The sequence below is a fragment of the Stegastes partitus genome, unplaced genomic scaffold (assembly GCF_000690725.1).
Source record: "Stegastes partitus isolate 25-593 unplaced genomic scaffold, Stegastes_partitus-1.0.2 Scaffold1513, whole genome shotgun sequence".
In the NCBI taxonomy this organism is placed as follows: Eukaryota; Metazoa; Chordata; class Actinopteri; family Pomacentridae; genus Stegastes; species Stegastes partitus.
In genome coordinates this window covers 150,513-168,890 of record NW_007579244.1, presented here as the reverse complement: position 1 = coordinate 168,890, position 18,378 = coordinate 150,513, and the positions used below count along the sequence as shown (strand labels likewise).

Sequence of the window (18,378 nt, the reverse complement as noted above, 5' to 3'; positions counted from 1 at the left end):
CTTAGATTACTGCTGTGGGTTTTAAGGCTATTTATAAAACTACTTTCCTTTTACCACATCAACTCAGCTGATTAATGTGGGCTTAGAATCTTAGGAGTGCAGAAACCAGTTGGGAATAAGAGTTTATTCAGGTTGAACGCATTTAAAACATTTTCATTATATTCGGTTTTGCTTCGCTGAATGTGGTCGTGGAGGAAAAGTCGTGTACATCCATTGTTTCTGTTATAGCTGCAGATGAGCTCAGTATGTTATAGAAAAGGAGACTCCCACACACTGCTCTCACATTCAGGACTGAATCGGTAGCTCGTCTGCATCAGTAATTAGTCAAATGAGAGTTTCCTCTGAACAGTCGGTATCAGTGCGGCTCAGAAAAGTCCTTAATGCTGCGAAATTGTTCATCAAAGCTGCACTGATCCATCATCGTCACAGTTTAACATGACTTTATTAGGCATATAATGTAGTACTGAGCCCACAGAGAAATGTTACCTTAAGCTCCAGAAGGTGCCAGATTACATGACAAAAGTTGTTCTCGAGTTGTTAACAAAGCTAAAAGTAAAGTGAATATTGGACTAAAGGATGCTGAAGTCTCTCTGAATCTGCAGCTTCTGTAAATATCCTGCTGTATGTTAACGTATTTGCCCTAACAACTTTGAATTCTGTGTTTCTGTGCTCGTGGGCTCTGCTCCCAAGTCAAGATTTTCTTAAACTTTGCTATAACGAGTATCAATCAGCTCTTTTCACTGCTTTCTCCACACGTTGAACCACAGGACTCTTAAGTCGTGCCGATGGGGCAGCTCACGTCCAAAAGTAATGAACTGGCACCGGGCGTTTTCCCACATGTCCACTTCTCAACCAATGAGGAAGGACCTCCCAGGTACTCCTCGCACCACTTTGACTCCAGCAGGTTGCAACAAGACGGTAACCTCCAGATTCCTCCGACCATCGTTGTCTCAGACGAGGATTCAAGGTTTGTGTGGATTTCCGCTGATATTATGCTGCCGATTGACTCAAATGAAACCAGCAAAACATTCATTATAAAAATATCAATAAATGAATGAACAGCTTTTTCTAGTGAGCCTAGTAGTTACTAGCAGGAGCATTAAGGGAACTGCAGCTTACAACAGTTACAGTAAAATACCACTTTTGCTTGGCTATCCCGTCTTGCAGTCCGTCAGAACCCCAGGGCTCGAGGATGGAGCTGCGCAGACCGTCCTTCTACAGCACCATAGATCTGGTGCCACAGCTGGAGCATTATGTCAGCACGTTGCCACGGCAGCAGGCCAGGAGCAGACCCTCCCTGGAGGCTCTCCGCAGGGCGTTCGAGGTAAAGTTTCTGGGGAAATGTCTGGAAACATCTGGCAGCATGTTGCATCTTTTAAGTTTCTTGGAGAAAGTGAAATAAATATGGGATGGATCATTAACTGGATGAAGCCACATTATTGCACATTAATGTTGCATAGCAGGGAGTTCATGCTGTTTTTTTTTTTATAAAGCAAGAGCTCAAACAAATGAAATAATCCTCGCTGTTTTTAAACTGTTGTCTCATAATACAAAATATTCAGGCTTAAATGCCATTTGTTAATAAAACTATTTATTGATCAAAAGTGTTACAGTACTATTTATTTTTATCCATATTTTTGTCTTTATTTTTATTTTATTATTTCTTTTATTGTCTTTCTTTACTTGGCAAAAACAAACTAACAAAAAAAAAAGTAAAATTGTAAATTTCTACATACGGACATCTTTTCTGTATTTTTTTTTTCCTGCTTGCTTTTTTATTTATTCTATTTCATTCATCTTTTATTCTTATATAATTATTTATTGTGTGCTACTGTGATAAAACAATTTCCCTTGTGGATCAATGAAGTTTATATAAGTCTAAGTCATATATGAACTGATAGATGCCTGCTAGTTGGTTTTAACAGCTGCTAAGTATATATATACACCAGTGTTATTTTCAAAAATGAGACTTTATCTGCTTTCAGGTTTTTGAATATTTGGGGTATTTGCTCAATTGTTCTCAGTAAATAACTCAGAAGTATGTGTGCCAAGTCTGCTTTGTGACTTCATCCAAACAAAAAGATTATATATTTTTCCTAAAGTTTTGGGAAATTGTGATTAAAATCAGTTGTTTTGCCTTGTAAAGCTGTTTAAAGTAAGTTATAGCCTATTGATTTGTGATCTGTTTTCTGCATGTTTCTCAGGAGGTGGAGACAGGAGTAGAGGCAGCAAACCCCACCTCAGACTCCGGAGTGAGCAGCCTGCCGGCCACAGACAGCGAGAATGAAGAGTCCCAGGATCCCGTTCGGGGGAAAGCTCCCGTTCGGTTCGGCTGGGTGACCGGAGTCATGGTGAGCGACGATTCTGTGTGTTTCGGTTTACTGCACATCGAGTTTGCAGAATCAAACATTGGTTGTTTCGACATCACAGAGCTGCTTTCGTTGGTCACAGGTGCGCTGCATGCTGAATATCTGGGGGGTCATCCTGTTCCTCCGCCTGTCATGGATCACGTCTCAGGCAGGCATTCGTGAGTCATCATTCATTCATTCATTCATCCTTTCATGTAGCTGCAACACTCCCCAGCTCTACTCCTGCCTTCTTATCTACGGTTTATATTGATTTACTTTGTTGTTGCATGAGAAGAGTGTGTGCACTTCTGTGGTAGAGCTCTAAAAGCTGGTATGCTGCAAAGGGAAAAGGTCCTTCCTGAAAAAGTCATAGTTTTATAAGATTTCACAAGAAAAGCAAAGAAAGAAACAAAAGCAGTTGGGACATTATTAAACACGAACAAGTGAATTCCCACTGATTGGGGGTTGCAACACCAGGAAACGAGCATTTTCCTTGTAAATATTTTCCGTGCACATGCATGACTGGACGTTTTCTGTTTTTTTTTCTACTATAAGTTAACTCCTGAAAATACAGTACCTACCCTGTGAAAGAAAAAAAAAAGTAATGCCATGAATTTTATCCTTTATATTTTGCAGATTTTTTTTTTTTTCTTTTTTTGGTATTTCTGATATATATAAAAGTGATCATACATTTACAAAATAGAGGGGATTTACAAAAATAATGTAAAATGAAATGTTAAAAAAAAAAAAACTGTGAATAACTTCTACTTCCTAAAATGTTTTATTTTTTTTAATCTGAAAAGATTTTAAATATTTAATGTAATTTTTTTTTTACAAATATTTCCTTTTTCATCTTTTTTTTAATAGATGAACTGTTAAGTTTAATACTCTACACATATTGGTAAAATTGAATATAATTGGTAAAAACTGACAGGGGGAAAAAATAATTTGTTTTTTGGTAGACGTGAAAATCCTTGATTTAACTTTAAACAACCAAAAATGCCTATGATCTCATTTTAGTTATGAAAAATTACTGTATTGTTAAGCAACAGTTTTTTCCATTAATTTCTGTTCCTGTCTATAAATTAGTGTTTTTATTTATTTATTTTTTTATTTTTTTATTTTTTTTTTACAGTGTACAAGCTTGTCCCTTATCTTTAGCTTCATTATCTTGCAATGCTTGCAGCCTCCTACAGATGGTTATCATCACATCTGGGTTGTGCCATATTTTGTTGAAAAATGATTTGCACATTTACACCTTTGAAATAATTTGAGCTGCATCTTGAGGGGAACCTGGCAATGAGTCCTGGGAATAAATGGCAGATGTTGACACATTTTTGATGAACAAATGTACATACTAGTAGATATTTATTTAGTACAGGACAGTATCCAAAGCATACACGCTCAGTGAAGGTATATGCATATATAGTAAATCCTCAGTATCATGCACAGGTAAAGAAAAGCAGCAGAAACAAACATGTTTCTGGCTGGAAGGTGTAAGCAGGCCTTTGTTTTGAACATGATCATAATGACAATATCTTTATTGTTCTTCTGTCAGTGCTGACCTGGGTCATCATCCTCATGTCTGTGACGGTGACCTCAGTAACTGCTCTCTCCATCTCTGCCATCGCCACCAATGGGAGGGTCACCTCAGGTTAGTCAGAATTCTAACTTTTCCAAAAATAAATCTTGCATTAGAAACCATAAATACCAACATTCCTGCTCATCCTTATTGAATGAGGTTGGGTCATGTGATACATGACTCATGTTGTGTTTTTTCTGTATTTTTCTGTGTACTTCTGTTATTTCTATTGTGTGTTTTTGTTGTTGTTGTAGTTTTTTATTCTATTTTTTTCTTTTAGACTGTAATGCTTGTTTTTGATATTTTATTGTCTGGACCTCAGGAGGACGATCTGACATCTCGGCTAATGGGGATCATTTTAACTAAACAAATACACTAGTTATTTGAATACACTTGTTAAACTTGATGTTTATACTCGAGTCAAACCTGAATAAAGTTTTATAGAGTTGTTTTTTTTTGGTTTTTTTAACCTACGTTAAAGTTTGCTTCTGTGTGTAAACGTAACTTTCAGGAGGAGCATATTTCATGATCTCTCGCTCGCTGGGTCCTGAAATTGGAGGTCCGATCGGGATGGTGTTTTCCTTTGCCAACGCTCTGGCTTGTGCACTCAATACTGTTGGCTTTGCGGAGGTGGTTCGTGATCTGCTGCAGGTACTTGCTCTGTAGCTGTACATTACATTAGTTGTTTTAAATGAATGGGATCTCTCTTTTTTTTTAGCATCATGCTGTGCAAAATAAACCGCATAGTAATTGTACATATGTGTGATTAATTTGGTTGATTAATGCAGGAGTTTGGCATCGTCATGGTTGATTCGATCAACGACGTCCGCATTGTGGGTGTGATCACAGTGACCGTCCTGCTGCTCATCTCTCTGGCTGGGATGGAGTGGGAGTCCAAGGTGAGCACTTCCTGACATGTCACCTCGTTTGCTGGAGTTAAGTCGTACTGGTTTGTAACTAATTTGTACTTTTCCGTCATATCTGCCCTCCTTTTCCCCTCTCTGTGTGTCTGTCAGACCCAGATTTTGTTCTTTATAGTTATCATAGTCTCCTTTTCCAACTACTTGGTGGGAACATTCCTCCCTCCCAGTCCAGAGAAAAAGGCCCAGGGCATCTTTGGATACCGCAGTAAGTTTAGGCTTTCAGGACAATACAGTGGCCTTAATGCAGCATGTAAGGATTAATATGTGGATTTTGTTTTTAAAACACAAACATTAAACTGTATTATTCTGTTTAACACTAAAGTGAGGTAGATTATAAGAAAATGTTTTTTTTCACCTGAAATGTTCTGTAGTTACATTTTTTTTCTCATTTAACTATCTGTAACTTGATGCACATTTAATTAACTCTTAGAGCTCGACAAACACACTTTTCATCTAATTTCACATCCCGTCTTATTTGTTGAATTACTCGTGGAGTATTTATTGCAGCAGTGTGTAGAAAATATCAAATTAAACCTCATGACTTGACCTATCTAACAGTGTTAGTTACTTGTCTGTGCAACAAACGGTCAGTGATTAAAAAATAAATAAATCTTGAATTTACATCAAAATCTAAATATTAACATGCCTGCAATGATTTGTTAACGTGATATCACAAGACTGCAAACTGAGCTTTATAATTCTGCTTGTTTTTGTACAGCTTGAAGTAATAACTTAAACTTACTATACTCACTTCAAGCTTACTACATCTCACCGTAAAGGGAAGAGCTCACCACGTTTTCCCCTGAAACTAGTTGATTCTCTGTGCGCCAAAGAGCAATCTGGTTTGTAAATGAATCCTGCATCGTTTCCATCATTGGGGGTGCCTCTACACCCTGATTTGTCTAAAAAGTAAATACTAAACAATGGATTTGCTTTTCATTGCAATGATTTAAAAGGTCACCACCATGTAAGAAGGCGGTGGCGATTGTACATGAACTCCTCCATGACGACATATAAAGACAGTGTTTTTCCCGGTTGGTTTTTTGTCCCCATTAGACACTTGGCACATTATTTTCTAAGTCATAAAAGTGATAAAGGATCCCACCATTGTGGTTCTGACACTGTCTGATTCCAGAAGAACTCATTTTACTGCCAGCATTTTCTGGTCCGATACATGTAAACCCAATATTTTTTGTTCTTGATTTAAAGGCTAATATAAAATCTGCAAAGTATTATATTCACTTCTGGAGGATCTAGATAGCCAAGAGTGTTCTGGAAAACAAAAAACAAAACAAGTAATAGCATGTATGGCTAGCACTAATACTGACCAAGAGAAGAGTTGAAAGTAAAGGCAGTAAAATAAAACTAAAAATAGCAGACGACTCATTGGAAGTGAAGCAGGGTGTATTTGCATGATAACATAAATAATGTTAGTGTGTTTCACTGGTATAACTGAAACCATAAAACAGATTTTGTCAAATGTAGACCAGAAAAAAAACAATATGTCGAACTAACCATTAACCAGACTGAGTGATTTCATGTCTCCTAATTCTTCTCAGTTCCTCGATAATTCTTTCAGCTCTCGTCTTGTATTTTCTTCAGGTGAAATCTTCTTAGAGAACCTCAAACCAAACTGGAGAGGAGCTGGAAACGACTTTTTCCAGATGTTCGCCATTTTCTTCCCCTCTGCCATCGGCATCCTGTCCGGAGCCAACATCTCTGGAGATCTCAAAGTACGACGAGAACAGAGGGAGCGAAATGCTTCCTACGTAGCAGCCACTAAAAAGAACTACACTAAGTCTGATTTGTGTATTACTTTCTTCTGCAGGACCCTGCTTCTGCGATCCCTAAGGGCACCCTCATGGCCATTTTTACAACTGCAGTCAGCTATTTAGTGATTTCTGCGACTGTTGGTGAGTTACTCATTTACATGCTTTTGTTTTGTATTGATTTGCACCTGATAGGACGAGTTAATCATCTAAACGGGACTATTAAGGGAGGGATATTATTGGCAGTGCCATGAGTTGGAAAGTTGGTCAAATAGTTTCAGTCTGAAGCCTCTTTGCAAGCAGAAAAACTGAAAAAAAAATCCAACTGTTAGGATGGGAAGCTAAATAGATAAGGTGCTGGGGTTTTCTTTGCTGTACTATGATGTGATATTTACATCTTAATTCTCCTCCAGCGTCATGTGTCGTGAGGGATGCTTCTGGAAATGTAAGTGACATTCTGACTGGAAACAGCACCGACGGCTGTGTTGGACTGGCATGTAGCCTGGGCTGGAACTTCACAGAGTGCATCCAGTCACAGTCCTGTGAATATGGGCTGGCCAACAATTTAAAGGTACTGGTCAGTTCAGCAATGGTATTTTTTTTTCTATTCCACAGTAAGTCTTGAAAGATCCTTTATCAAGCTCCTTTTTAACAAATGAAGTCTCACATGTCCCTCAGTGATTCAGCTCAGGATACTGCAAAGATGGTTCACTATGACTGTATAGCTGCTACTTTTAGGGGGTGTTTGCTCTGAAGGCCCATTAGCTGCCGCTGTTCCCTTCAGGAAGAAAACTCTCGCTGTGTTTGTGATTGACAGCCGCACACATTTTGAGCTGGACGACTGTTGGTTAGTTACATGGCATCTGGATCGAATTCTGACTGACTTGTAAAGCTGAGAGTTCCAGTAGTTGTGAGAGATTTTCACCATATGGGATCTTTAAATGTCAATATTTATAAAGTTTGTTCATTAATCGCTGTTCATGATTCTTGTATTAAACATGCTAATTTAGGGTGCGTTCTAATAACCGTACTTCCAGGCCAGAAAACGATTTAGTATGACAACTTGTATGTTAATGTTGGGTGCCAAAGGTTGGATTTTGCAGGATCAAGCCATTATGCACTTCTGTCCACTTTGACCTGATCCTCCCTGAAGCAGGAGGTGCTTTGGGAGGGCGACTGTAGTACTTTAAGTAAAAAGTATGTGATTTGGAACGCAGCCTTAGAAACTTCATTCCACCTTTTCCCATTCTTCATTGGGAATATTCCAACCAGGTACTGGGCCAAGTTTCTGGTTTCTACTACCTCATCACTGCCGGCGTGTTTGCTGCCAGTTTGTCGTCTGCTCTCGGGTTTCTCGTCTCTGCTCCCAAAGTCTTTCAGGTGAGAAACCCTGATGCTGCTTAGCTACCTGCTCCATCCCTGAACTGCGCTTTCATGAACTGAACAAAAGAACTCGCTTGATGGAGTTCACCTGTTTGGTTCAGAAAGCTAGTTTAATGCAACATGATTCACACTATTTTGAAGCATGAAAATACAGTGCTGCCCACTTGATGTTGTACCATTTTATAGAATATCCCATTTATAATCATAAGATATGGAAGTCCCGAATCATTTCCTATATAATTTATCATAAAACAACCCGTTTATTGTCATAGAATAACATCATAATTCCAGTGTTTGTCATAACAAAATTCCCCAAAATTGATTCCAGGAATAACTTTTGCCTGTTTAAAGTCATGGATGGGTGTTCATCGGTCATGCGTGGCAGATTATCACACCCCGGTCAGCCGCAGAAGGCAATGTGTTTGTTTGTTTGTCAATTACATGCTCACCTGAGATCTGCTTCACTGAGTTATTCACACACCGTCTGATACAGGCCATGTGGAAACTCGCTGCCGTCTTCAAGCCTGCTTATTTGAATATCCCGGATGTAGTCATAATTCCATCCTGCACCGATGGTATGATGATAAATGGGCAGCACTGTATCAGCAAACAAATATCATCTCCCACAGTTTCTACCATCTTTGCTGAAGTTGCAGTGACTACTCAGATCGCTTACATATACGAAGCATTTAATGGTTTAAAGGAGGCTTAATTGTATAAACGTGCAACATGATGTGGATTTTTATTTTGGCAACTTGTTGTTTCTTTTCAGTGTCTGTGCAGAGACAAAATATACCCGTACATTGGATTCTTTGCAAAGGGTTATGGGAAAAATGACGAGCCACTCCGGGCCTACGTGCTCTGCTACGTCATCGCTGTGGCCTTCATTCTCATCGGTGGGTGTCATCCGTCACATTATTTTGTTGTTGTGTAATTTAAGTCAATATTTCAGAGAGCTTTTCTAGGTTTGTGATTTCCTCATCAAGCTCTGAATTTTAACTTCTTTCTCTTGTGTCGTTGCAGCCAAGCTGAACACCATCGCAGCTTTGATCTCCAACTTCTTCCTGTGTTCCTACAGCCTTATAAACTTCAGCTGCTTTCACGCTTCAATCACCAACTCGCCTGGTGGGTTACCGACAACCTACACTACACACAAGACGAGTCCTTTGAACTAACTAAGCACCTGACAGTCTGGCCAAATGCTCTACAGCCTCCTTAAGGGCCAATTCATGCTTTCACACGCAGTTGCATTGCCCCTCATATTGAGCACAGAAAAACACACAGGGCAACTTTAACAGTGCATAGCGGCTACTTAGAGACTAGACTGCCAGGTTGAACATATATTTGAAGGATTTAGGACTTCCCGCTGTCTTTGGGCCTCATCAGTGGAAAGTATTAACAAACCAACGCACCTCCAAAGTCAAGTGCAATCATATGTAAATTTCCCAATCAATAAAGTTTCTCATATCATATATCATCACAAATTTTGGGTGCCGAGCTCAGGATTTACATCATGCATTCCCTTGCAGACATGTGGACGCAGAAAGCATCAAGATACATGCACACCTCTAATTAGGACATAGCACTTCCGCCTTTTGACTCTGGGGTACAAAGATCAGACAATAGACTCTTACCTGTACAATAAATGTAGTTAGAAGAGTTAGCTACATCTCCTAGTATGTAAATGTCTGTCAATAATAGCTTAAATAAGCAATGAGTGTGTAGAAGCAGCTATGGAGTGCAGCGCCGGTGCTCACCTGTACATCGTCTTTTTTTGAGTTTGTGTTTTGAGGTTTTTTTTATGCCTTTTTATTATTCCACCTTGACAGTGATAGCCACGGCTGGAGGTGTTTAGTTGTCCGTCTCTCTGTCCCATTCTCTTTCTTGTGGTATCTTAGGAGTACCTGAAGGGAAAATCTTCAAATTTGGAGTTGAGATTTGTTTGATCAAAATTCACTGTGGCCTCCCAGTTCTTGTGAACTTGAGATAACTTGAGGGAATTTGGTGTTCAGAGATCACCGAGACCTCACAAGAGTTCATTCTAAATATGACAAAGCTTCACACACGTGTCTAAAAGGAAAAAAGGATGAAGCAATGACGTTTATTCAAAAAGTCAACTTCCCTGTGACATGAAAAATGCTCTGCAAAACAACTACTCTGAATTATTCTATGCGAAAACAAAACTGGGGCCAAGAATACTTTTAGATCTTCTGTGCTGCCAGATTAAAGATGTAAATGAAGCCTCTGTGTTTTAGTTTTTTTCATCCATATTTGAAGTATTGTCTTCTGTCATGACAGCAACTTTGGCCAATTAAGCTGATTCAAACAGAAGACAAACATAAAAACACTTTCCTCAAAGTCCTCACCACGTACACAGTGAATCTGGATGGATGTAAACTGCAAATCGAGTCGTTGGCAGAGGCATCCAGCCACAAGGTGCTCATTCTAGTTGTAGAACCATCCAGGAATGAGCGGATAGTGTAGAGATATGAGACCACCATGACAACCTGTATATTTCCGAGACTTTGCCAACTGTTGGTGTTGGATTTATCTCCTAAAGTCATCTTGTAATTCTTCTGAAAGCTCCATGAGCAACACCAGTACCTGTATTTCAATTATGTGAAAACAAGACCAGGTAAAAGTCCTGTTGTGGTCGCGTGAGACATAAAGTTCTGTGTTATTCCACCTCTGAGGTTTCTTCATTGCGTCATTGTTGCTTCCTGAAGGTTGGAGGCCGTCCTTCCACTACTACAGTAAATGGATGGCTCTGTTTGGAGCCGTGATCTCCGTCGTCCTGATGTTCCTGTTCACCTGGTGGGCTGCTCTCATCACCTTCTGCATCATCTTCTTCCTGTTCGGATACGTCAACTACAACAAGCCAAGTGAGTCGAAGGCCGACAAACAGAAGGCGGCATTGAACCGATCGTGCTGACAATGCCATAAATCACCTCACTTTTTGAAATCCACAGAGGTAAACTGGGGTTCGTCAGTCCAGGCGGGCACATACAACATGGCTTTGTCGTACTCAGTGTCTCTGTCTGGTGTGGAGGATCACGTCAAGAACTTTAGGTAAGTCATCTAAAATCTTACTTATATTGTGCATCAGTAACCCTCAAATGACATGCTGGGGGATTTTTAAGTTCCTATGCCACCTCTAGACTTCTTTCTAATTAATATTTAACTACATATAGCATGATATTTAGTTATATATGGCTGTATTTACATTTTATCTCCTGCTGCTGATAGTTCTGATGTATACAGTAACTGCTGATTTCTTCTTTCAGACCACAATGTCTCGTCCTGACTGGACCCCCAAACCAGAGACCTGCACTGGTGGACTTTGTTGGCTGCTTCACAAAGCATATAAGCCTGATGATCTGTGGCGACATTGTCACCGTAAGTCATTCAGTCGACAATTTCTGTGCAACTCTGCAGTGCGAACATTATTATAACGGCTTCTCGTCAGACATGTTCAGGTTGTAGTGCGCCTTTATCTCCTTGTTGCGTGAAGACATCATTAAATTTCTGATTCTTCCAGGATCAGGACAGGCAGACTCGACCACAGGACGCTACAGGCGGGTTGGTTAAGTGGATGAACAAGAGGAAGGTGCGCTCGTTTTATACTCCTTTCACTGCCGACAGCCTCAGAGTCGGAGCTCGAAACTTGCTGCAGGTACATCTGCTGTCTGAGAAGTTGTTTTTTTTGTTTGTTTTTTTTAAAATCGTTTTGTTTTTTGCTCGTATTTTTGCAAGTAATTGTAAATTTAATAGCATTGCATTGTGTTGACGTTTTTTCTGGCTTCAAACTGACAAGTTATATTATCTCTTCCTCATATTTGTGGCTAATGACAAATAATTTGCTCGTGATTGTAGGATCTGGGATTTTCCATGTTATGCGTCTATTTACAGTGTTTTATTGTTTTGTTTTCATTTTTGAATAATATATCTTCTCATTTGCTTTTTTATTTCAAGGCTTCTGGTCTTGGCAAGCTGAAGCCCAACACGCTGGTTCTTGGCTTCAAGGCCAACTGGAAGGAAAGTTCTGCTGAAAGCATAGAAGACTATATCAACACCATATAGTAAGATGGACGTTATTAATGATGCATTTTAGAGAAAAAACACAAATGTGGTGCTTTTTTGATGATTTTAACAAGTTGTGTTATAGTTTTACAGGCATTAAAAGTGGTCAAATTACTATAATGTGGAAAAAACCTGTGATAAACTAGAGTAGATTTTATATGTAAATGGGGCCAGATAGTTTCTGAGTAATCCTGCTGACAGACCAACAACACTCAACTTTGCAGATCCAGTTTTTATAGTTACAGCTGTACCACTCAGACAAAGTAAATTAATGAAATGTAAAGTATTTTAAGAGTAATAAGTAGCATTTTTGTAAAACTGTCTCTTTAAACCTCACTTCTCGACCTAATCCTCGTCTCTTATTGTTCTCCAGTGACACCTTTGACTCCAACTACTGTTTGTGTATCTTACGGATGATGGACGGACTGGACATCTCTGATCAGTTCGATTTTGAAGGTTTGAACTTGGATCAATTAGAGTGTTCTCTCTGTGCACTCAGCCACAGTGTGACATTTTGGTATAATATTAAAGAACCCAAAAACTGTGAATGAGAATGTCTTATTTGTCCTTTAGTGAACCAGGGCTTTGAGCCTGATGAACCTGTTGAGAATGATGACCAACAATCTCCTGAGAGGGAATCAGGTGAGGACTGGACTGTACAAACTCTCACGCATTAGATCATTGCACTGACTCACATTTATAATAATGATCGTCTTTATTTCTGGAGCACTTCACAAAGTGCTTCCCAAAGCAGCAAAATAAAACAGACGGACAATAAATCATCAGAATGTCTTTTAAAAACTGCACAAAACTTACAAAGGGAAAAATATTACTGAAATAAATAAAAGACAGTTAAAGGAAAATTAACACTCAAATAAAATCACAAAAGGCTCACCAATATGTTTTAAGAAGGGCAGATCAATTAAGAGAATTGTTGACCCCTGGAACAGACTAAAGACTTCTGACTGAAGATCTTAGAGTGCATACTGATTTATAGGGTACTAGAAGTCAGAAATATAATCATAGAGGGCCTTAAAAGTAATCAATAAAATCCTTAAATCTGTTCTGCACATACAGCAGGACAGTTGTTGGTACATTTGTCATGAGGATTTTACTGTGATGTATGTGTTTATTTTTATGAAGGTTGTGTTCTTTCTCTTTATTTTTTTTTTTTGATCTGAACAAATAGCAAAGAGAAATTAAAAAAATATAAAGAAAAAAATATCTATCTATCTATCAATATATCCATATATATATTAAATAATAAAAATATAAACAAATAAAAAAAATGACCTACTGTTGTAATATAACCCAAAATGTGACGTCTGTGCATGTCAGGTTTTAAGAGGTTAAAGAGTGAAATTATTGCACAATGTTCATTAATTTGCAGCTAACAATACAGCCTTCGTTCTTTGTACTGTTTCCAAACGTAAGCTGTGAGATGAAACTGAGAAATATGGCGTTTTCTTTCAAGTGGCCATGTTGTTAGCGCGGCCATGCATGGACAGGTTAGTAGGTAAATAAGGGTTAGACTCGACATTGCATCGTGGTGTTGCTCACAACCGCCAGGTCCGTTGTTTTGTTTTATTAGCATACCTCAGAGTGTATTATTGCTTTCTAATAAAATGTCACTTTACCTCCTCTTGTGTTTGCAGCTGATGACGTCTCTGATAAAAGCAACAGCGATCAGATCAAGACGGTGTTTCAGAATGACCAGGGGAAGAAGACCATCGACGTCTACTGGATAGCAGATGATGGAGGTGAGATCTGACGAAACAGCAGCAGCACACAAGCTGTATGCGAAACCTCTGATATGTCTGCATCATCACATTCAGTCAAAGGAATGAGGATAATCGAGATAACACCTCCATTGATGGAAGACTTTAAGAAAAGTTGCTGTCTTTTTCTTCTTCTCCTGTAAGGTTTGACTTTGCTGGTTCCTTACCTGCTCACCAGGAGGAAACACTGGCGCAGTTGTAAGGTCAGAGTTTTCATCGTGGGAGACGAGCAGAACATGGAGGAAGGCCGCGATGAGTAGGTTTCTCTGTTTTAACCTGTGTGATTAAAAAGTTGGTGTTTTTACTGCCAACACCTTTTCTTTATAAAATTTAAAAGTCCAACATGTTTGCATGAATTCTGTGATGTTACGGAGAATCTAAGAGGCCTGCAGGCGAAAGTTCAAGAAAGCTTCCTGGTGCAGAAGAACCTGAAGAAGTACATTTTCCTCATTCCTCTCTACCTTTTTTGCACTTTTCATGAATTAAGAATTAATTAACAATGCCTCTATTTGGAATTCGTCATCAAGACTCTGAACACAGTGAAGGAATGTTGGGAAATTAAGAGGAAAATTAAGGAGATTGGTCTGAAATAATAATAAAATGAATCTGTTTCACCTGTTAAAAAATATAATCCTCCATATCTCAGAGGATTGAAGTATGGTGCAGTAGAGCTAACCTGCATCGTAACGTGATGCACTTACAGAGTGGAGCTTTCTGGGAGTGTAGCAGGAGCACTGGGAATGTAGCAGGAGCACTGGGGGCAGTGTGTCGCTGCACAAGAGCACTACTGTAAAGAGGATGGCAGCTACATCCAACCAGTTTGCATTCACTCATGCAAGCCGGTTGGATTAGGAGTGGACACTTTCAGACACTTCTCTGCTGCAACATCCTGCACAATCATTGATGAAAACTGATCGTCTGTTGTTTTTTTTCAGGATGATGGCTCTGCTGAAGAGGTTCCGTCTGGATTTTAATGACGTTATAGTCATGACAGACAGCGAGAAGCGTCCTCAAGCAAAGAAGTATGTCAGCAAAACCTTTGTGTTACACTGAGAAATAGGCAAGAACTGTGAAGATAGATGATTTATTCAGCCCCATTAGAGAAATTCCACGTATCCAGTAGCTCATGTAAGATTTAAGATAGTAAATTCCAATTTTAATAAGGGGTTAGGAAGTAAAGAAACTGAGCCTTGAACCTTTTATTTATCCTGTTGTAGACTGTCAAATTACAAAAATAAATCAATAAAAGAATTCTAAAATAAAAGTGGAAATAAAAAGAATAAATAAAATTAAAACTAATGTATTAATAAATTTTAAAAAATAAAATAAAATAAAACAATTAAAACATGAAAAAAAAATACATTTTAAAAAAATCAGAAAATATATAGATTATTTTATTTTATTTATTTGTCTTTATATTCCTCTTTTTTTTTTTTTTTCTTTCCTTCCTTCTCTTTCTTTCTTATTTATTTATTTGCGCCAAAGGACCGTTGGAGTCTATTTTTTAGCCTTTTATGGATTCATTTTTGATTAATATTGCTTTACATTGCCACATTATTTTTTATTTTCTCTTTTCTTCTTTTTATTTCCACTTTTATTGTACTATTCTTTTATTGATTTATTTTCATAATTTGGCACTCTCACTACTCCATACATGTCAGCAGATCATTGTCTTCGCCCTTCACATCAAACTGACTTGTGTCTTGCTGTTCTTGTTGCTCTGCAGCCTGAGCAGGTTTGTGGACAGTGTCGCCCCCTTCAGGCTCCTCGACGAACTGCAGGAAGGCCTCTCGGTTCAGGGGCTGAGGCAAAGTGCACCGTGGAAAATAACTGACAAGGAGTTCGAGGCCTTTAAACTTAAGGTGTGTGTGTTATTGCATCATTCATGCCAAACATGTGCTCTTCATTTTTGCTGTTTCTGAGCCTGAAGCCTGTCAGCTGCTTGTACGTTTACATTTCCTTTATTTACAGTCGGAGAGAAAAGTGCGACTGAATGAAATCATCCGGAGGAATTCACAACACACTGCTCTGGTGCTCGTGTGAGTATCATCAGTTCAGATCAGACTGTGACGGCTTATGAAAGAATTATCATATTTACTGCAACCTGAGCATTTATTGAAAAGATGGCAGTTGTTTTTTGTTTTTAAAAGCTATTTTCTAAATTGCTGCCTATGTTTTAGAGCACAATTATTATTATTATTATTATTATTATTATTATTATTATTAATAATAAATAAATAGCATCCTCTTAGCGCCCTTTCCCTCCACCTCAGATTTTGGAAACACTTTAATTTCATATTTGTGCTACATGAACATTTAATAAATGATTCATAGAACACTGATGTGAGTGTAAACACATGTAAATGCAGTGTTTGTTGACCTGAATAACTTTACAGCCCTTAACTACGTGATCATTTCTTCTAAACCTATCTAACTGCATCCACTTGTGAGCGCTGACGGGTGGAGGAAATACATTTAAAAGCACTTCAAGTCACAATTGCCTTTTATAGTTTATTTTGCACTATAAGGCAATTGTGAGTAGTTGTGCTGTTAAATGTATTTACTTTATAATTTATCAAGTTCTGTTCAACCTTTTCAGAACTTTTGGGGTCTTTTGGACCCCAGGCCATGTGGTTTAGGTGACGGGTATTGTTTTATATTTTGTCATTTGACATTTGTCTTGTATTTGGAACCAAAAATATATCAACTTATCAGAGCATTTATTTAATACAGTATAAAAGTCTATAATGAATACCAACAAATATTTTGCACATATTCTTTCTTGGGGACCCCAAAAGACCTTCTACGTATGGCAACATGGAAGTCCTGAAAAGGGTTAAAAGTCCATAAACGTGAACAGAAATGTCAGTGATAAACCATTTTAATTTAATACTCGACAACTTGTGGAGGTCGGTGTTGTCTAGATCAGGGGTTCCCAAAGTGGGGGTCGCGACACCCTGGGGCGTCTGTTGATTTTCAGAATCCTCTTGATGTAACCCCGGAGTGATTACAACGGATTAACGACGGAATCATTTGGAGGTGACACTTGACACTTTACAGCGCCACACTAAACATCACACACGTCAGCGTGCACCTTAGATTTCCTCTGAACATCTCAAACCAGTGCACTAGGATTTAAAGCTTGGATAATATTTTCACAATGAAACGTTGGTTGATGCCAACAAAAGAGAAAGCAGCAGAGGTGAGCGGAGCGCCGTCAGAACGACCATCAACTTCTGGAGTAGGAGGAGGAGAGGACCACCTTTACTTTGACTGAGATATTCTTCTGCTTATATGGAAGTCACAGCGTAGAAGTCAGTCCTTTCACATGACAGCAACAGTGTTCACTCATCAGTTACATGGAGATTCTGACTGATGTGTTCTGCTTTCATCCTGGAGTGAACTGTTACATGTAAAATCAGATCATGGTTGTCAGGCTGTTCTGGTCCTTTTTGTTGTCATTTTGCCCATGTTTGGATACACCTATTAGCGCATGCATCCGTGTGCACGTTTTGTTGTGTTTCACCTCCGGGGATAGTGGGGGTCGCCAGTCTCAGGAACCGTTACTTTGGGGGTTGGAAACCCCTGGTTTATATGCTACCATCAGCTTCTATCAACCATCTGACAACCGTGACATTACAGAGCATTATTCTGCTACAACAGCAGCATTCGCTCTGCTGGAAGCTTTTCTTATGATTTAATTCTGATGCAAACAAGAGCTCTGATCATGATGTTGGGCAGCAGGGTTGCTGCAAACCACGACATGCTCTCATTTGACTTGTGTACAAGCACTGTTTGTCCTGGTTGTGCTATTTAGTTCTATTCTTGTATATGTGATGGGTTTTTGTTTTCTCTTTCCCAGGAGCCTCCCTGTGCCACACAGCGATTGTCCCAGTGCTCTGTACATGGCCTGGCTGGACGCTCTGACCTGTGGCCTCCACTGTCCTGCAGTACTGATCCGAGGAAACCAGCAGAACGTCCTCACGTTCTACTGCCAGTAAAAGGCAGGCAGGGAGGGAGGACGGGGGTCTGATAGCAACGGAGATTTTGAGACACTAAAATTAATCCAAGGATGAATTTGGAAAAAGCAGGCAATCTAATGAAGTCATAAACAGAAGCGATATTTGAATATTTTTTACAACATGACAAATGTTCAGAGCTCCAGTCAGCAGGAATCTGTCGTTTGTATTCAGTCTAGTTAAGATGTGGCCACTTTACAGGCCTGAACATGCTCTATTATGCACTGGTTCATTTAGTAGACCCTGATGGACGCTTCTGACTTTATTATGCTTCAGTTTTCCTTTAATTTGTCACCAATCCCTGTATATATACTGTACATATTTATATTACGCCATTCAGGTAAAGACGTGAAACGAATATTATTGAATGAAAAACTAAGAAAGTGAAAATCCCAAATTATTTAAAGAAATTCATACATGTGGACTGTGTTCAGAATCACTCTTTGTACATTATATTGTGTGTATGTATTAATAGTCCTCGTTAGACTGGATGTAT

The 18,378-nt window shown here is 38.9% G+C and overlaps 1 protein-coding gene across 1 annotated transcript; it reads left to right on the top strand.

Annotated features, from left to right (window-relative positions):
- Nucleotides 1–785: 785 nt before the first annotated feature.
- slc12a10.1 (solute carrier family 12 member 10, tandem duplicate 1) lies at nucleotides 786–18,079 on the top strand. Its single transcript, XM_008300244.1, has 27 exons — nucleotides 786–967; nucleotides 1,168–1,324; nucleotides 2,205–2,351; nucleotides 2,452–2,527; nucleotides 3,907–4,002; nucleotides 4,442–4,581; nucleotides 4,719–4,829; nucleotides 4,947–5,058; nucleotides 6,456–6,586; nucleotides 6,682–6,766; nucleotides 7,036–7,193; nucleotides 7,895–8,002; nucleotides 8,778–8,901; nucleotides 9,029–9,130; nucleotides 10,732–10,887; nucleotides 10,975–11,074; nucleotides 11,290–11,401; nucleotides 11,544–11,678; nucleotides 11,978–12,084; nucleotides 12,459–12,541; nucleotides 12,659–12,727; nucleotides 13,741–13,845; nucleotides 14,008–14,119; nucleotides 14,799–14,885; nucleotides 15,590–15,725; nucleotides 15,835–15,902; nucleotides 17,726–18,079. Exons 1-27 carry the CDS (start codon nucleotides 786–788, stop codon nucleotides 17,862–17,864), a joined length of 3,138 nt encoding a protein of 1,045 aa, XP_008298466.1. The 3' UTR covers nucleotides 17,865–18,079.
- The last annotated feature ends 299 nt before the right edge of the window (nucleotides 18,080–18,378 follow it).

Bases quoted from the DNA above. Each gene is read 5' to 3' on its own strand.
- slc12a10.1 (XM_008300244.1), top strand. From the start codon at position 786: ATGGGGCAGCTCACGTCCAAAAGTAATGAACTGGCACCGGGCGTTTTC. The intron at 9,131-10,731 runs GTGGGTTACCGA...TGCTTCCTGAAG, and splicing joins TTCAATCACCAACTCGCCTG to GTTGGAGGCCGTCCTTCCAC. The intron at 14,886-15,589 runs GTATGTCAGCAA...GTTGCTCTGCAG, and splicing joins AAGCGTCCTCAAGCAAAGAA to CCTGAGCAGGTTTGTGGACA.